The 16,474-nt window shown below is 47.8% G+C and overlaps 1 protein-coding gene across 1 annotated transcript; it reads left to right on the top strand.

Moving 5' to 3' along the window:
- The first annotated feature begins 3,162 nt into the window (after window positions 1-3,162).
- INHBB (inhibin subunit beta B) lies at window positions 3,163-15,834 on the top strand. Its single transcript, XM_078682071.1, has 2 exons — window positions 3,163-4,697; window positions 13,166-15,834. The coding sequence occupies exons 1-2, from the start codon at window positions 4,307-4,309 to the stop codon at window positions 13,942-13,944; spliced, it is 1,170 nt and encodes a 389-aa protein (XP_078538197.1). The 5' UTR covers window positions 3,163-4,306; the 3' UTR covers window positions 13,945-15,834.
- Window positions 15,835-16,474: the final 640 nt, after the last annotated feature.

The following is a 16,474-nucleotide window of genomic DNA, read 5'->3' as shown; positions in this document are numbered from 1 at the left end:
TACAGGCCAGGATATTAAAATACACATCAGATCAGGTGTTGTGGGCCTTGGACCATTATATTTGACCTTAACCACATGGCCAAAACTCAGTGCTTCTAGTTTTTACCCATGTTACTAGCTTTATAAGCTATAAAAAAAAATTCAATTGCCTAACATTTCTATAAATATGTCCCCAATGAGACTAATCAATTGGTGTTTCATGAAAGGGCACGATCCGGGAAAATGGGCCACTTTTTTCTAGGAGTGCCCGGGCCTCGTTGTGATCCCAATCCGACCCTGTGCATTTTTGTGGATTTTGTGTGGATTTTTATTGCTGGATCCCTGTCATCGGGATGTCAGAATCAGAAAGAGCAGAATAAGACTATTATGGAGACATTAACAGGAGACTGATTCAGAAAGAGTTACAGTCTTCAACTAAAGAGGCTATAAAGGCAGTGGTTACAGGGAAAGGGAGATTGGTAATGCCCTCAGATGAGGATTTCTGATCAGCTGATGAAGGGGCGGTGAAGATTGAAATAAGGATAGCAAGAGAAAAAAAATGAAGAGGAAGCATTTAGCTCAAGAGGGGAGGGAGTTGTCAGGCTCAATTGTGAAGGGAGGTCTAAGCACAATGGAAGTGAGAAGTTTCCTTCACTGCAAGTTAGCTCATGCCAATAGCAGCACTACAGTGGTGTCAGAAAAGGTGGAACCATTTTGGATAAGTACATTTTAGATTGTTCAGAGAGGAAAGGAAAGAATGTATATGGCAAATAAGGATAGTTTGAGTAGAAAGACTAGGGCGTTGTGAAAGATCCCGAGGCTACTACATGCTATGTCCCAACACGGTAAGCCACCTAAGAAAAGCAGATTGGTGGCCTTTGAGCCATGTGAGCGAGTATATTACATTTTAGCTGTGTTAACCTTTCATGAAAGAGACAAGTGGGGACAAGAGAGGTGTGGTAATAGGTAATAAATAACTTCGTTTGTGCGACCCCTGATTTGGATCCAGACTTGAAAACTCTCCTCTTTAAGTTAGGCTGGGATCCAAGGACGGGTCTTCTGTACAAGAAAGGGAGTGATTCTAAAAAGGCTTCTCCAGCAGCAGGTTGCCCAGTGCATGCACATTCTGTGAGCTAGGAGAACTTCTGAATCTTTGTTAGAACCCTACGATCTTCACTGGAAGCTGACATGGGAGGCTGATGGGGGTTGATGCAATAGTGAAACTTGTCTCAGGCACTAGCAAATCCCTGGTTAGATGTCAATCGGCTAAGGGCAAATGAAATTGCATTTATTTTTGTTGACAGTTTACAGCTGTCTAATTCACAATATTCTATGTTTCGTCCATCTATGATGAGAACCTGAGAATATGATAGAGGTTTCAAGTGTTCTAGAAAACTCGTGAGCTCCCTACCTTCTGGGCAGTCGTTACACGGTCGATGTGACAGTTGTTGATAACCACATCCGAAGGAGTGAAGTGCCAGCAGTTTGTGAAACAAAATGTGTGGAAGAATGCTCTTCCACAAGCGGCCGATAGATGGCCCTCTTTTCTTAATTTTCCCTCTCTGATGTCTGAACAGCGGGAAGCAAGACTGGAGCTTTGGATCGGTGCGGGCTGGAGACTACTGTGTGGGAGCGTTGCCACTGTTTACTGTACAGAGATAGCTGTCCTACGGCTCGTGCAATCCAACTGCAAACAGTGACAAGGGTCATCAAATAAAAGCGCCTACCATGCAAAAGGCACGAAGTGTGGGACCACCAACCACCCCGACGCATAAAACGTTTGCAGGAAAAATATATTTTCTAGAATGGGGGAGGGGAACTATTTCAGATTACAATGTACTCCCAGTGGGCCAGCACAGGCCACGTAATTAACATGGGACGTGTAGTGCGTGTGTGCGTGCGTGAAGCATGAAAAAGGGGAATGTGTGCTGGCCACCAGTGGAGGTGGGGATGGGGATGGGGATAAAATACACAAAAGACCGCTTGTTGGCTCTTGGAGCAAAGGGGGGGGGGGGGGTGCAAAAATAAATGAGACACAGGGTTCTGTTTGTGTTTGCCTGTGTCAGGTTCTATTAGAGGGGCAGGTTAGAGACGTGGCCGGCAATCGGCCCTGTGTAAGCCTCTTCTCTGGCACCAACGACCCCCCCTCCTCCGAATCTCCTCTTAGCCCCCTCGCCCCCCTTTCACCGACTTCTGCAGCCCAGCACTGAGGGGGTCCTATACTTGAACAACAAGGGGGGCCTGTATTACGGAATCACACAGCCTTCTCTCTCACACACACTCCCCCACATCACACCCCAGAGAGACGGGTGGGAGGGAGGGGGCAAGCTTTATGACACCTGAGATTTTACAGAGAGCAATTCAGCAAACAAATAAAAAGAGGCCATTAGCAAAGTGGACAGGTCTTTAAGACATTTTAACCCGCTCCAGATAACTTGTCAAAGAGGGGTATTTTGGCAAATTGCTGATGTGTGCTGTATGCAGATGCCCCATTCACAGAATAAGATTAAAGAAAAGAAAATTAGGCAGTCATCAATTTGTATATCATGTTTTTTACTATATTGTCCTTCAAGCAACACTGGCGTAGAGGAGTGTTCTGGTTGGATAGAAAAGGTGTGTGTATACATTGCAGACTAGAATGCCAGGAATTGTTTCGTCGCACCCCCTCACCGCCCTACGTGTGCACACTATTTTTTTTTGTTATTCCGCTTCACAAAGGTTTTTCAACTGAGGAAAGGAGTCGCCGCCGCTGGACAGGAAGGCATCACATATGCCCACATGCCATGAAGAGCACAGTTCGCTGTAGCCGTAGCAAAGGTGTGCATGTCCTTGGTGGAGGGGGCTCAGGGCATGGGCGGGCGGTCTGACGCATCCTCCATCCTGGCAGAATCTTCGGACGCGTCCAATCCGTGGAGGGGGCCGTGTGGTTATTAGGTCCCCATCAGGAAGTTGCAGCCATTATAGCCTAGGGGGGGAACAAGCCGTAAACTCCCAAAGGGACTCGAGAAAGGGGAGGGAGGAAGGGGGCCGGCTGCTCCTGGAGGAGCCTGTTATAGGTCGCAGCTCCCACGTGGTTTAATTCCTGTATAAAAGTTTGTGCGGTGGCCCAGTGCTGATTGCGGGGTGTAAAAAAAAAAGGATCAGAGGAGAGAGATGATATCTCGAGGCGCAGGCGGGACCAGCAGCACAGCGAACACACTGCTCACACTGACAGCTACAGAATGCAACTAGGAAGCCGGCAGACAGAAAAGGCGCTCTGATCTCATCTGAAAGACGCTCTTCTCGTTTCGTGTTCAAAAGAACTGTGGATTTGCATCTGTGGCACTTCTAGCCTCGGCTGTCTATTTTCTTTTCGTGGGTATTTACGTGTACTGCAGAGGGGAGGACGTGCAAGTACACTTTTTAATATCATAGAACGGACTTTTGCTCACATCGGAAACTAACATGCAATAATATAATACCCTGAAGTGGACTTTTGGTGGAAGTGCCCGTTTCAGGTCACGTTCTGGCTGAGAATAGCTGCACCGGGACACTGTTGGAGTACTCCTGGGAGCAGGAAGACATTTAAAGGTGCTTCTGGCAGCAGGGAGAGGACAGGCGCCCATCTATTTCCAAGACTGGAGCTGAAGCACAAAACCGCTGGCGGCTCCTGGCAGCAAAAGGGGCATATCAAGGTGCTCGAAACAAAATTGGCCTGGATTCACCTTTTACAAAGAACTTGTGGCAGCAGGAGAGGAGGTTCCTGGAGGGGAACCCTGCCCCATCTGTTATAAACAGATCCCGAGGTGCAGCCGTCGCTACCAGGCACTTCTTGAAACAGGAAGGGGCACTGGAAGGTGCCGTAAACATTTACAGGACTCGACTCACCTTTTACAAGAGGTTTCTGGCAGCAGAGAGGGGAGGGTGCCCCAGACCCGTCCCCTGCAGGCGGTAGACACTCAGCCCCTTTGGAAACAGCCAGGGACATTTTTTTGAAGTTGCTTGTAAACAACTGCCGGACTCGGCGCCTCACCTTTCGGAGCAGACATTTCAAAAGAGAGCAGAGCTTTTCGACTTCTTTGCAGGATTTATATTATTGAACTCTGCACGTTTGCAGGCACTCTGAGACAAAAGTCGCCTTAAGACACAGAGCCGGGCTGCTTGTGCGACATTGAAACAAGGTGCAGTTTGAAAGTGACCAGGAAGAGGAGTGGAAGGGGCTGCACCTCCCCCACCCGGTGCCCGCAGAGGAGGCTTGCCGCCGCTCCTGCTTCCCGGTGAGCCCGCTGCCTGCTCGCCGAGGCCGCCGCCAGGAGTGGGGCTCCCCGCCGCCGCCGCCCCGGGTAGCATGGCCGAGGGATCCCTCGCCTGCCTGCTGCTCTGCCTGCTGTGCGCCGCCGGCTCCCCCACGCCGGACCCCCAGGGCTTCCCCCCGCCCTCCCCGCAGCAGGGCACCTGCTCGTCGTGCGGCTTCAGGCCCCCCGAGGAGGCGGGCCGGCTGGACCGGGACTTCCTGGAGGCGGTGAAGCGGCACATCCTGAGCCGGCTGCAGATGCGCGAGCGGCCCAACATCACGCACGCCGTGCCCAAGGCGGCCATGGTCACGGCGCTACGCAAGCTGCACGCGGGCAAGGTGCGCGAGGACGGGCGCGTGGAGATCCCCAACCTGGACGGGCACGCCACGACCATGCCGGACCAGCAGCAGCAGACCTCCGAGATCATCAGCTTCGCCGAGACAGGTAGGGGCCTCAGGGCGCTGGGTTCAGCACTGTTCCGTCGCCGCTGCTCTGTGCGATTCAGCACCCACCCCCTCAAGGTGTCTGTCCATCGCCACTGCCCACCACCCCCACTATCTCAAGGTATTCACTGCCCTCCACCACCCACTATCTCAAGGTATTCACTGTCCACCACCCCCACTATCTCAAGGAATTCACTGCCCACCACCCCCCACTATCTCAAGGTATTCACTGTCCACCACCCCACTATCTCAAGGTATTCACTGTCCACCACCCCCCACTATCTCAAGGTATTCACTGTCCACCACCCCCACTATCTCAAGGTATTCACTGCCCCCCCCCCACTATCTCAAGGTTTTCACTGTCCACCACCCCCCACTATCTCAAGGTTTTCACTGCCCACCACCCCCACTATCTCAAGGTATTCACTGCCCCCCCCCCACTATCTCAAGGTTTTCACTGCCCTCCACCACCACTATCTCAAGGTATTCACTGTCCACCACCCCCACTATCTCAAGGTTTTCACTGCCCTCCACCACCACTATCTCAAGGTATTCACTGTCCACCACCCCCCACTATCTCAAGGTATTCACTGCCCTCCACCACCACTTTCTCAAGGTATTCACTGCCCTCCACCTCCACTATCTCAAGGTATTCACTGCCCTCCACCACCCACTATCTCAAGGTATTCACTGTCCACCACCCCCACTATCTCAAGGAATTCACTGCCCACCACCCCCCACTATCTCAAGGTATTCACTGTCCACCACCCCACTATCTCAAGGTATTCACTGTCCACCACCCCCCACTATCTCAAGGTATTCACTGTCCACCACCCCCACTATCTCAAGGTATTCACTGCCCCCCCCCACTATCTCAAGGTTTTCACTGCCCTCCACCACCACTATCTCAAGGTATTCACTGTCCACCACCCCCCACTATCTCAAGGTATTCACTGCCCTCCACCACCACTTTCTCAAGGTATTCACTGCCCTCCACCACCACTATCTCAAGGTATTCACTGCCCTCCACCACCCACTATCTTTAGGTATTCACTGTCCACCACCCCCACTATCTCAAAGTATTCACTGCCCTCCACCATCACTATCTCAAGGTATTCACTGCCCTCCACCACCACTATCTCAAGGTATTCACTGTGGAAGAGGTGTGGCGCCGCGGCCAGGGCGACTGACGCTGGAATCTGGGGACCACGGTTCGATCCCCGGCTCCGGCGGCAGGTCAGCCCAGCACCATGTAACTCTGGGCAATAGCTTGCTTAATCTTCCCGACTGCCCCCCAGCGCCTAGAGACCCTTACGGGTGATTGTGCGCTTTACAAATGTGGACTTTACTTTACTTTACTGTCCACCACCCCCCACTATCTCAAGGTTTTCACTGCCCTCCACCACCACTATCTTTAGGTATTCACTGCCCTCCACCACCCACTGTCTCAAGGTATTCACTGTCCTCCACCCCCACTATCTCAAGGTATTCACTGCCCTCCACCATCACTATCTCAAGGTATTCACTGCCCTCCCCACTACTATCTCAAGTATTCACTGCCCTCCACCACCACTATCTTTAGGTATTCACTGCCCTCCACCACCCACTCTCTCAAGGTATTCACTGCCCTCCACCACCACTATCTCAAGGTATTCACTGCCCTCCACCACCACTACCTTTAGGTATTCACTGCCCTCCACCCCCACTGTCTCAAGGTATTCACTGCCCTCCACCACCACTATCTCAAGGTATTCACCACTATCTCAAGGTATACACTGCCCTCCACCACCACTATCTCAAGGTATTCACTGCCCTCCACCACCACTTTCTCAAGGTATTCACTGCCCTCCACCACCACTATCTCAAGGTATTCACTGCCCTCCACCACCCACTATCTTTAGGTATTCACTGCCCACCACCACCACTATCTCAAGGTATTTACTGCCCTCCACCACCCACTATCTTTAGGTATTCACTGCCCTCCACCACCCACTATCTCAAGGTATTCACTGCCCTCCACCTCCACTATCTCAAGGTATTCACTGCCCTCCACCACCACTATCTTTAGGTATTCACTGCCCTCCACCCCCACTGTCTCAAGGTATTCACTGTCCTCCACCCCCCACTATCTCAAGGTATTCACTGTCCTCCACCCCCCACCATCTCAAGGTATTCACTGCCCTCCACCCCCCACCATCTCAAGGTATCCACTGCCCTCCACCACCTCTATCTCAATGTATTCACTACCCTCCACCTCCACTATCTCAAGGTATTCACTGTCCTCCACCCCCCACTATCTCAAGGTATTCACTGTCCTCCACCCCCACCATCTCAAGGTATTCACTGTCCTCCACCACCACTATCTTTAGGTATTCACTGCCCTCCACCCCCACTGTCTCAAGGTATTCACTGTCCTCCACCCCCACTATCTCAAGGTATTCACTGTCCTCCACCCTCCACCATCTCAAGGTATTTACTGCCCTCCACCACCTCTATCTCAAGGTATTCACTACCCTCCACCTCCACTATCTCAACGTATTCACTGCCCTCCACCACCACTATCTTTAGGCATTCACTGCCCTCCACCCCCCACTGTCTCAAGGTATTCACTATCCTCCACCCCCCACTATCTCACAGTATCCACCGCCACTACTACCCATTATCCATTATTTCACGTATACTGTATTTCTCTTGCTTCCACAATCTAAAGACCCCTACATACCTCCAAAACCATAATTTATGATTATCCTCTGCATGGCATATTTTGTCTATGTAGTGATGACACCGAGTCTGTCATCGTCCTGGGACCCCCACCTTGTCAGACGATAGAACATCGACTACCTCTTCGCGAGATACCTCCTCAACTTTCCTTGAACTTCCATGTAAAGGAGGGACCATTAGGTCCATAATGTGAGGAGATGAACCCCCACCTTCCTTTGAGCGCACACTACTTCAGAAGGGCATTGCTAAAACTTCTGAGCATGGAGTCAGTATACTGCCACTCTGTAGGCGGCAGTGGTCACCAGGACTGGATCACATCAGTAGGCAGAGTCTGCTGAAGAATGGCATTGATTCACTGCCACTGTCCGGCACAGCTCCAATAACTCACTAGGCCAACATGAGCTCTTCTCAGCAGGGTTCCAATAAGCTGCAGGCTAGAACTGCAACTTTTCAGCAAAGTTCTAACAATTCAAGAGCTGGTACTGGTACTTCCCAGCAGGACTCCAGATACACGAACTCAGTAATGATACTTCCTAGCAGGACACCAATAATTCACAAGACAAGTAGTGGCACTTCCCAGAAGGACTCCCAATATTTCACAAGGCAAGTAGCGGCGCTTCTCAGCAGGGCTCCAATAATTTATCAGGCTAGCTAGGATTGGCACTTCTTGTCACGGTACCCTTAATTCACAAGGCAGTACTGGCACCTGTCCCAGCATGGCTCCAATAGATCACTAACTGTTAGCACGTCTTAGAAGAAAGCAGTCAAAGGGAGGCTGCATTTCCTTCACAGCTTTTTTTCCCTCATTTCAAGCTCCGCAAGTTCTAGAAAGTGGTTTTTTCTTTTTAAAGTAAACATTGAAGAAATGTGAAAGCGTGCTGCTGGGTGCTGCAGGCTGTGATTTGTACCCGTTCTCAGGGTTGTTAAACTACCGTTTCACCTGAACTGTGTCTGTACCAGGCCTGTGTGCGTGTGTGCATGGTACAGAGTATATCGAACACAGGGTGAACGGCAAACCTACCCCTCATGGCTCTCTACGAGTCCATGAGTAGGTTTGTAGGTTAGACATGACTTTGTCAGGATATTTGCCTTCTTCTTGCAGACAAAGGCATGCAAATAGATCTTAAGAGCAGTACACGCCCCAAATTGTGCAAAGGTCACTAAAATAGCAACGGCAAAAACCAGAAAGCTGAAATAAAATGAAAAAACAAACTGCAGTTGCATCACAGTAGGTAAACACCTGCTAACATACAAGAAACTCTTGACCAAAGGGCAATAGGACGCTTGTAGAGAACCATGTCTGGTCCTAAAGGGAGTACAAATAGTCCAAGCATCTACATTCCCACCTAGATGTCACATAGAGAGATAGCGGAGGAGGTGCCTCATGAATGACATTAGACAGTATTTCACAGAAGGGCACAAAAACCATTTTATTTTATAAGAATTATTTATTCAAATTGGCCTAAAAGATGCATTGCACTACACACGTTTTCAATGTATGTGATAAATCATGGGTTTCAAAGGCAGTTCTGAAAAGAAACTCGTGGAATAAGCGACTACTTACAGGTCTTAGTTGTTTTAACCCTCCTATAGTCTACAAGAGTTTTTCCAGTATGGCCAATTCAGAGCTGGTATTCAAAATCTGGTGGACATGGTGTTGTCGACTGATGGATACGGCAGTCCTTCTATTGCACATGGTGGTCTGCGTCTGAAGGGCCTGGGGACTCGATGGGCCTTCCTTGATATCTGGTGGGTCTTCCGCTTCATCTGATGGGCCTTGTAGTCCATGTCTTATGTACCTGATGGTGTAGGGGTTTAATGATGATCTGAAGGTCTGATGAGTGTTGTAACTCTTATCTGATGCACCTGGAGGTCTGCATCTGATAGACCTGTAGTATTTCTCTGTTGATGATGGAGTCCACATTTGCCACACACACCAGTGCACATCTCGGGTGCCTGTCGGGCTGATCGGCCTGTCCTTCTCTTCTGATGACTTTGGCTGACCCCACATCTGATGCATGTGATGGGTCTGGCTGTCCCTGTATCTAATGCATGTGGCGGCCTTCATCTGATGGGCTTGGTGTACTCCTCTGTTGGAGGTGGCAGTCAACATTTTCTGTACCTGGCTGTTGAAATCTATTACAACATTTGGTTTGCATGTGATTGATCTGGCAGTCACATATACTGTACTTGGAGGCCTGACTCTGACAGGTCTTTTGGTCTTAGTGGCCTGGCATCGTCATCATGATTACTCCCCTGCCACACCTGAAGCACCCGACTTTCCATATAGGGTTGGCCTGATGCGAATGGAAACCCTCATCTGATATCTGATTCTAAGTTTCGATATTTCCTAACTAAGTGTTGGGCAACCAGCCTAGCGCAAATGGAGTTCTCATAACAAATGTTAATAATTTATCCTAGAGTCTCATTGCGCGGTGCTCACAATGCTGGTTTTGTTGCAATTTTTGGCCTCTTTAACCTGCAGTGGTGTGCCCTCGCATTGCCAAAAGCAATTTGCAGATTGGCACATCTCATCAAAGAGTAGCAGTGGAGTTGGTAACCGAGATCTCTGGAATGCCAACTGCGGCCTCAAGAAGAACTTGGTTTGCTAGAACAGTTCAGGATGCACAATTTCCCACAGTGGTTCGTTTAATGTGGAGACTATTATCCCTTAAGCAATTGTTAAAATACCTTTTATTTGGCTCTCATAGTTTGTCTTTTGAAATTATTCTGCCTGGGCCTAGTGCTTTTTTCCGAATCTGATTTTGCTTTTCAAATGCTTGCATTGTTTTTTAAAAGGCACGCGCCTTACCCCAAAGCCCATTCCCAGGAGTTTTACTTTATTTTAGTTTGAGTTTAGTTGTGTGTTTCTGTATAGTACCAAACATGCTAGTGAGTGGAGCTTCTGAGTGCTTACGATAGACATGTATTTTGAATGTGTGTGGCTCAAAGCACACCAACCCATGGTCGTTCTGGTGTCTAGATTCCGTAGAGTGCGAAGGCCAAAAAAGGAAGACTTTTTACATTTCAAATGTCTCTTCTTCTTTTGGAGGCAATGAGAAAATCGTGAATTTCATGGCTTCTCACCCTCTGCAACTCAACAATATATTTTTGCTAGTCTCCATCTTTAATCAGAAAGCTAACATGTACCTCGTTGCCATTGCCCAATTTAATACACAGATGAATACACTAAGGATGCTGCTTAGATTGAATCTGTCATTTAAAAAAATGCTTATAGATCGCATAAGATGGCTTGTACTTTTGGAGTTGTTCTTATACCATTGAACAGTGTAGAGCGGTTGTATGCTCATCTGGGAATGATGCTTCCCTCTGGAGAAAGATCATCACAGTGCCACGGGGAATGGGACCAAAGTTAGCTAATTGAAAATAACGTCAAGTATTCCGCTATTGTAAATCGGCCCTTGCAAATATTCAGTGTTTATTATTCTATTCAACAAATGTTTGCCTTTTATTTAGCAAACTCACCAAACACGGGCCTAAAGTCCTTAACTAGCAGGCTAGAAAGTTTTTCCTTTGCTACTCTAAATTACGGTTTGTGGAACTGTTTTACTTCCTTAATATGTTCCGTCTACTAACCTGCTTTTTTTTTTAAGGTGCAATCCAGCACCCACGTAAAACCCGCACCCACATAAGTGGCATGGTTCATCATGGTGTCTTTTCCTCGCCTAGGCCAGTGACTTATCCAGAGTCCTTGTCACAGAGATGGGTTTTATGGTTGTCGAGTGTGGCTATTCAGTTTACATTGGAAGGCCTATACGTTTTTTTTAATTCACGGTCTTCCTAAAACAAGGTTAATAAGGGGACCCGTGAAGATTAGGCCGGCAGGGTGGCCCCTTCGGAGCACCAGGCCTGCAGCGGGTCAGAAAGTAGGGTTGATAATATTTTGGTAAACCCTTAGGGTTGGTAGCACATTGGAATGATGCCAGTTCTGTTGAAGACAATGATAACAGCTGGCATAAGTTGTCTGCGCTTGTATTCCCAAATCCTCTTTCTGTTTCTCCTTGTTTAATTTAGGTCATACATCCCTGGCTCTGACACCCCTCATTAAATGCCCTCTGGATCGGTGTAGGTAGAGGGTAAGGTGATATGTAGACCCTTATAGTTCTTGTCAGCGGGCTGACATGCTGTAGCGTAGCTTAAGGAACCCTACTGCAATCGTCGTGGCAGCCTTTGCATCGTACCTTGTGCCCCTCCCTGAGTTTCAGAACACCACAAATCTAGTCACATCAAGGAGTGACTACACCCTGAATCTGTATAATACTTTGTTTTAATTTAGGGCTTTATATTTCACTTTGGGTTTCTAAGCGCTCTAAATAGCAAGTGTTAAGGATGACTAGTAACGATATTGAACTTATCAGCCTCAGAGGGATGAAAGCCAGAGTTGACCTTGCAGGGATTCAAACCAATAACCTAAAGATAAGCGTTCATGGTGGGAGGGGGTGAGAAGTGAACTCGCGGACTGACTGTTCATGTAGCACACCCCCCCGCCAGCCGAATGAACTCTGCCTTGAATAACAGGTGGCAAGCTGAGCAGACATAAATGGGTCAGGACTCATGACCCCCCTCTATCCAAGGGGCTGAACGTGGGCCGTTTACACCCGGCGTTTTGGTCACTCGATCCCACTGAATGGATGGGCGGGTGAATGATTGTACTTGTAGAGCGCAGATCTGCAAACACTATCGCCTCAAGGCGCTTCCTGGTGGAGGGGTGTCGGAGCCCCGCACCTCCAGCGGTATTCCACGCGCTCCATTCATTGTCCTCCTTACAAAGACACGAGCACGGCTACCAGTCAGGGGAGCCGCCTGACAAGCTGTCATAATCCGCAGACCCGGTCTAAACACACTCTGCATTCTTAAGCAGTTTAGGGCGGGGGAGAGAATTTGAAAACTCTTATGAAAAAAAAGGATTACAACAGCGGTGTTTGTTGGTAGGTGTAAACACAAATTCCTTCGCTCTTCGGCAAGGAATGTGATATCCATCGTCTGCAAGCGGCTTGCAAAGGGTAGGTAGCAGCGGAACGGGTGATGTGCACCACTTGCCCTACCTCTTGTAAGTGCATGAAAAAAACCCTGGCCGAAGGCACCCAGGTTTTACAAAAACATACATTGCAAGCCATTAGCGTCTGAAATGCCACTGTAGTCAGACGACCTTAAGGTATACACACAGCATGTGACGACAGCGCGTTTAACTCTCACCTATAATTGTTTTGCTGTGGCTGTCATTCACATAACTACCCTCTTAGCCCAATGTAGTGCGTAGATCATTGCTTCAGAAAAAAAAAACATTCGAACGACTTGCTGACGTACTATTCTGTGGAACGTAGACCTATCCAGTAGTACTGGCCTCGTGCTGGCTTCTGAGCTCTGCTGGGACCAAGTGACGCTACCTCTTGCGGGCATGCCTTCAGCATACCTACCTAATTGCATACAACCTCTGCAATCTAGAATAATGTTCTGAACAATGTTTTCTACGTAGCACATGAGTTTTAAACTGTTTTATTATGTTTAACCGGCCTGGCTTCTTTTGGGCATACTGATATGTAGGATAACTTTTCTCGCTGAAGCCACCTGGCACTCCCTGTCCTATTAAAGGGAACGTCAAAAGTGCGTGCTGTATTGAGTTAGTGTTTTTATTTTTCATTGTGGTTTCTCTCCACAGGAGCTTTGATCACACACTCTCTTGGCACTATGCATCTCATCTCTTGTTTCTTTTCTGTTTTTGTGCAGATGATCTGACAGCGTCCAGAGTTCGCCTCACTTTCCTCATCTCCAACGAAGGGAACCAGCACCTTTTCGTCCTGCAAGCCAGCCTCTGGCTGTACCTGAAACTACTGCCCTACCAGTCTGAAAAGGGCAACCGGAGGAAAGTACGTGTCAAGGTCTTCTTCCAGGACTCTGATGACACCAGCAGCAAGTGGAACGTGGTGGAGAAGAAGGTGGACTTGAAGCGCAGTGGCTGGCACACCTTCCCTTTGACTGAGGCCATCCAGGGCTTGTTTGAGAAAAGTGAGCGGAGGTTCACGCTGGAGGTTCAGTGTGACGGCTGCCAGGACTATTCGGTGGTGCCGGTCTATGTGGATCCCGGCGAGGAATCCCACCGCCCATTTTTAGTTGTCCATGCCCGACTCACAGACAACAAACACAGGATCCGCAAGCGAGGCCTGGAGTGTGACGGGCGCACAAACCTGTGCTGCAGGCAGCAGTTCTACATTGACTTTAGACTCATTGGCTGGAACGACTGGATTATAGCACCGTCAGGCTACTTTGGGAACTACTGTGAGGGGAGCTGCCCAGCCTACTTGGCTGGAGTCCCAGGCTCAGCCTCATCTTTTCACACTGCAGTAGTAAATCAGTACAGAATGCGCGGGTTGAACCCAGGCACAGTGAACTCATGTTGCATTCCCACCAAGCTCAGCACAATGTCTATGCTGTACTTTGATGATGAATATAACATTGTGAAAAGGGATGTGCCCAATATGATTGTGGAAGAATGCGGCTGTGCTTGATATATGTATATAGAAATGTATATATTAAAATAATAAAGAACTAGACCGATCCTAGACTGAAGTGGACGTCGAAGGGAAGTTTCGCTCTGCTGCACCCCTGCGTACATCAGTGTGACCAGGAAGTCAACGTGTCTTGCCTCCTCTTTGACAACAGTGCTTGTCAGTTGATCCTGGACAATGAAATCACCTACTCTTGGACTACTCTTGGGTGCAAACAGCCGTGTTCCAGTGGACACTTTTCCCGCCATACTTACCATCACCGATGCAGCAGTCGGAAGGAGAGATCTCCTGAATTTCAGATCACCACAGAAGCTCATCCCTCCCTCCACATTGCTCCCTAAAAACAAAGCACAACAAAGAACCACATTCCTCAAAAACGAAGAGTCAAAGTGACCAAACTGAAAACGGCTACCACTTAACTATTTGTGAGGAAGCTGCACTCCACCTCGCTTATAGGTGACAACTTGTTACTGTGTTTCCAGCCACTTTGATGACTGTGTCCCCCGAAGCACTTCCAGCAGAGCCCACCGTGTGCATTCATGAAGCTCAAGCCTGCAATATGACCCAGCGCCTGATTATGGGTTAGCATTGCTGAATGCTTTTGACTGACCACTATGAATCCAAGGGACCAGCGTGACCATTTGCAGCGTTACGTAAAGGGATTTCGAATCTCTTGCACCAAGAGCGTTACGTTGACCTTTGGTTACAGATCTCAGCTTTTTGGGAAAAGAACAAACAAAAAAACCAGATTGAACTGGTTGCTATCTGTGCTCATAGAGGTCCACAGGGATCTGGAGATAATCATAATCCAGCAATAAGAACTAGTAATGGGTCTACGAGGAGACGCATTGGCCAGTTCCGTCCGCAAAAGTGCCACCAGTGCATTGAATAGCGAGAGAGAAGCACTTGTATGCAGACTTGGAGAGAAAAGAAAAGTGCATTGATTTCCTTCTCAGCATACTTTGAGAAGGGGCCACAAGATCAGAAAGAAAAGACAACAATAAAACGACATTCTGAGCATAACACTTGCGGGGTGCTCAGAAATGCGCTCTTACAGCACTTGCTGGGTGCTCAGTCACGCACTCCTAGAGCACTTGCAGAGTGCTTGACCACACACCATCACAGCACTTGTAGAGTGTTCCACCGCGCACTCTTACAGCACTTGCAGGGCGCTTGAATGCACGCTATCATAGCACTTGCAGATCTCAATGCCTTGAAAAGTGGCACTCGACTGTGCACTTAACTTCACCCACTATCTTGTCAAACAAGTGCCGCGTGAGCTATGCAATTTAAAGTGTTGACCCACAAGAGACAATACCAGACTTTATATGACATCTTTTTTATATTTTTTTATACTTGAAATGAAATCTTCCGCTTATTTTTTTCAAGTGGACGATTCGCTTTTAATGTTTGCACTGATTTTAGTTGCATGATTAGTCAAAAACTGCCATTTGAAAAATAAAAGATATTTTTGTAGCAGAAAAAAAAGCATTTAAATGTATTATACATCATTTTGGAACCAAAGAGGCCGACAGATTGGTTATAATTGTATGGGTGGCAAGGCCACCCACCACACATTGCGTAGTCAATGGCGAGAAATCCCTCCCCAGGCCTACCAATTCCTTCAGGGTACACATGGATTTTGTTTGTTCATTTCAATATGTATTTTCTATTCAATACGCACATTGAATGTCAAATGAGAACAACTTTTGTGTAGTACCAGTGTGCATCCTTAAATTCAATGTCTGTTTTATTTAATTAAAAAAAGAAGTTACTTTTAGACTCTGTTACATAATAATTTAAAACCAAACAATTTTCACTTAGGGTTGCTGTTAAAATATTTTACATTTGTGTACAGTTTAAATAAATTTAAAAAAAGATTGAAAACTATATATGATCCACGGGGTATTTGTGTATCTAGGCTTTCAGGGATGAAAGGCGACAACATTGCAGATTAACTTGCTAACAGATTGAGACGCTGCCAACGAGGGCCTGCTTCAGTGCACTGGTAAAACATGCTGTGATTGGCAGAGAAGGTGGGAATACCCGGAAGCAGAAAAGATTGCAGTTGGAAATTGGGAGAGGGCCCGCTGTCATCATTCCGATTTTGATTGTTATGGAAACCAGAAACATAGGCGCCTAAAAGAGTTTGGTGTTTTTCCAACTCTGATGTGTCTTCAACACGAAGGGCTGACGGAATGTATTCTGTTGAGGATAGTTTTTGCGTGATGTTCTCATTTGGCAGCAGGGCAAGCTGATGTCATAGTGGTTCCTGCTTTCCCCGCCTTATACCATGACTCAGCTCCCAGCCAATACAAGCATGGTTGCCGTGCCCTTTAACTTCTTCAGTGCCTAAGCATTTGTGTTCTCTGGTGAAAGACTTTTGGTCTTATTTTCATCGTGATAATTTTCTGGCATGTTTATTGGCTTTGGGTTTAGCCTACCAACACAAGGTATATTTTGCATTTTGCTTGCACAATTATATTGTTCCATTATTGCCACCAACATTAATTTAGCTAGCCACACTGCC

This window comes from Lissotriton helveticus, chromosome 3_1, assembly GCF_964261635.1.
Source record: "Lissotriton helveticus chromosome 3_1, aLisHel1.1, whole genome shotgun sequence".
In the NCBI taxonomy this organism is placed as follows: Eukaryota; Metazoa; Chordata; class Amphibia; order Caudata; family Salamandridae; genus Lissotriton; species Lissotriton helveticus.
This window is presented reverse-complemented; position numbering and strand designations above follow the sequence as displayed.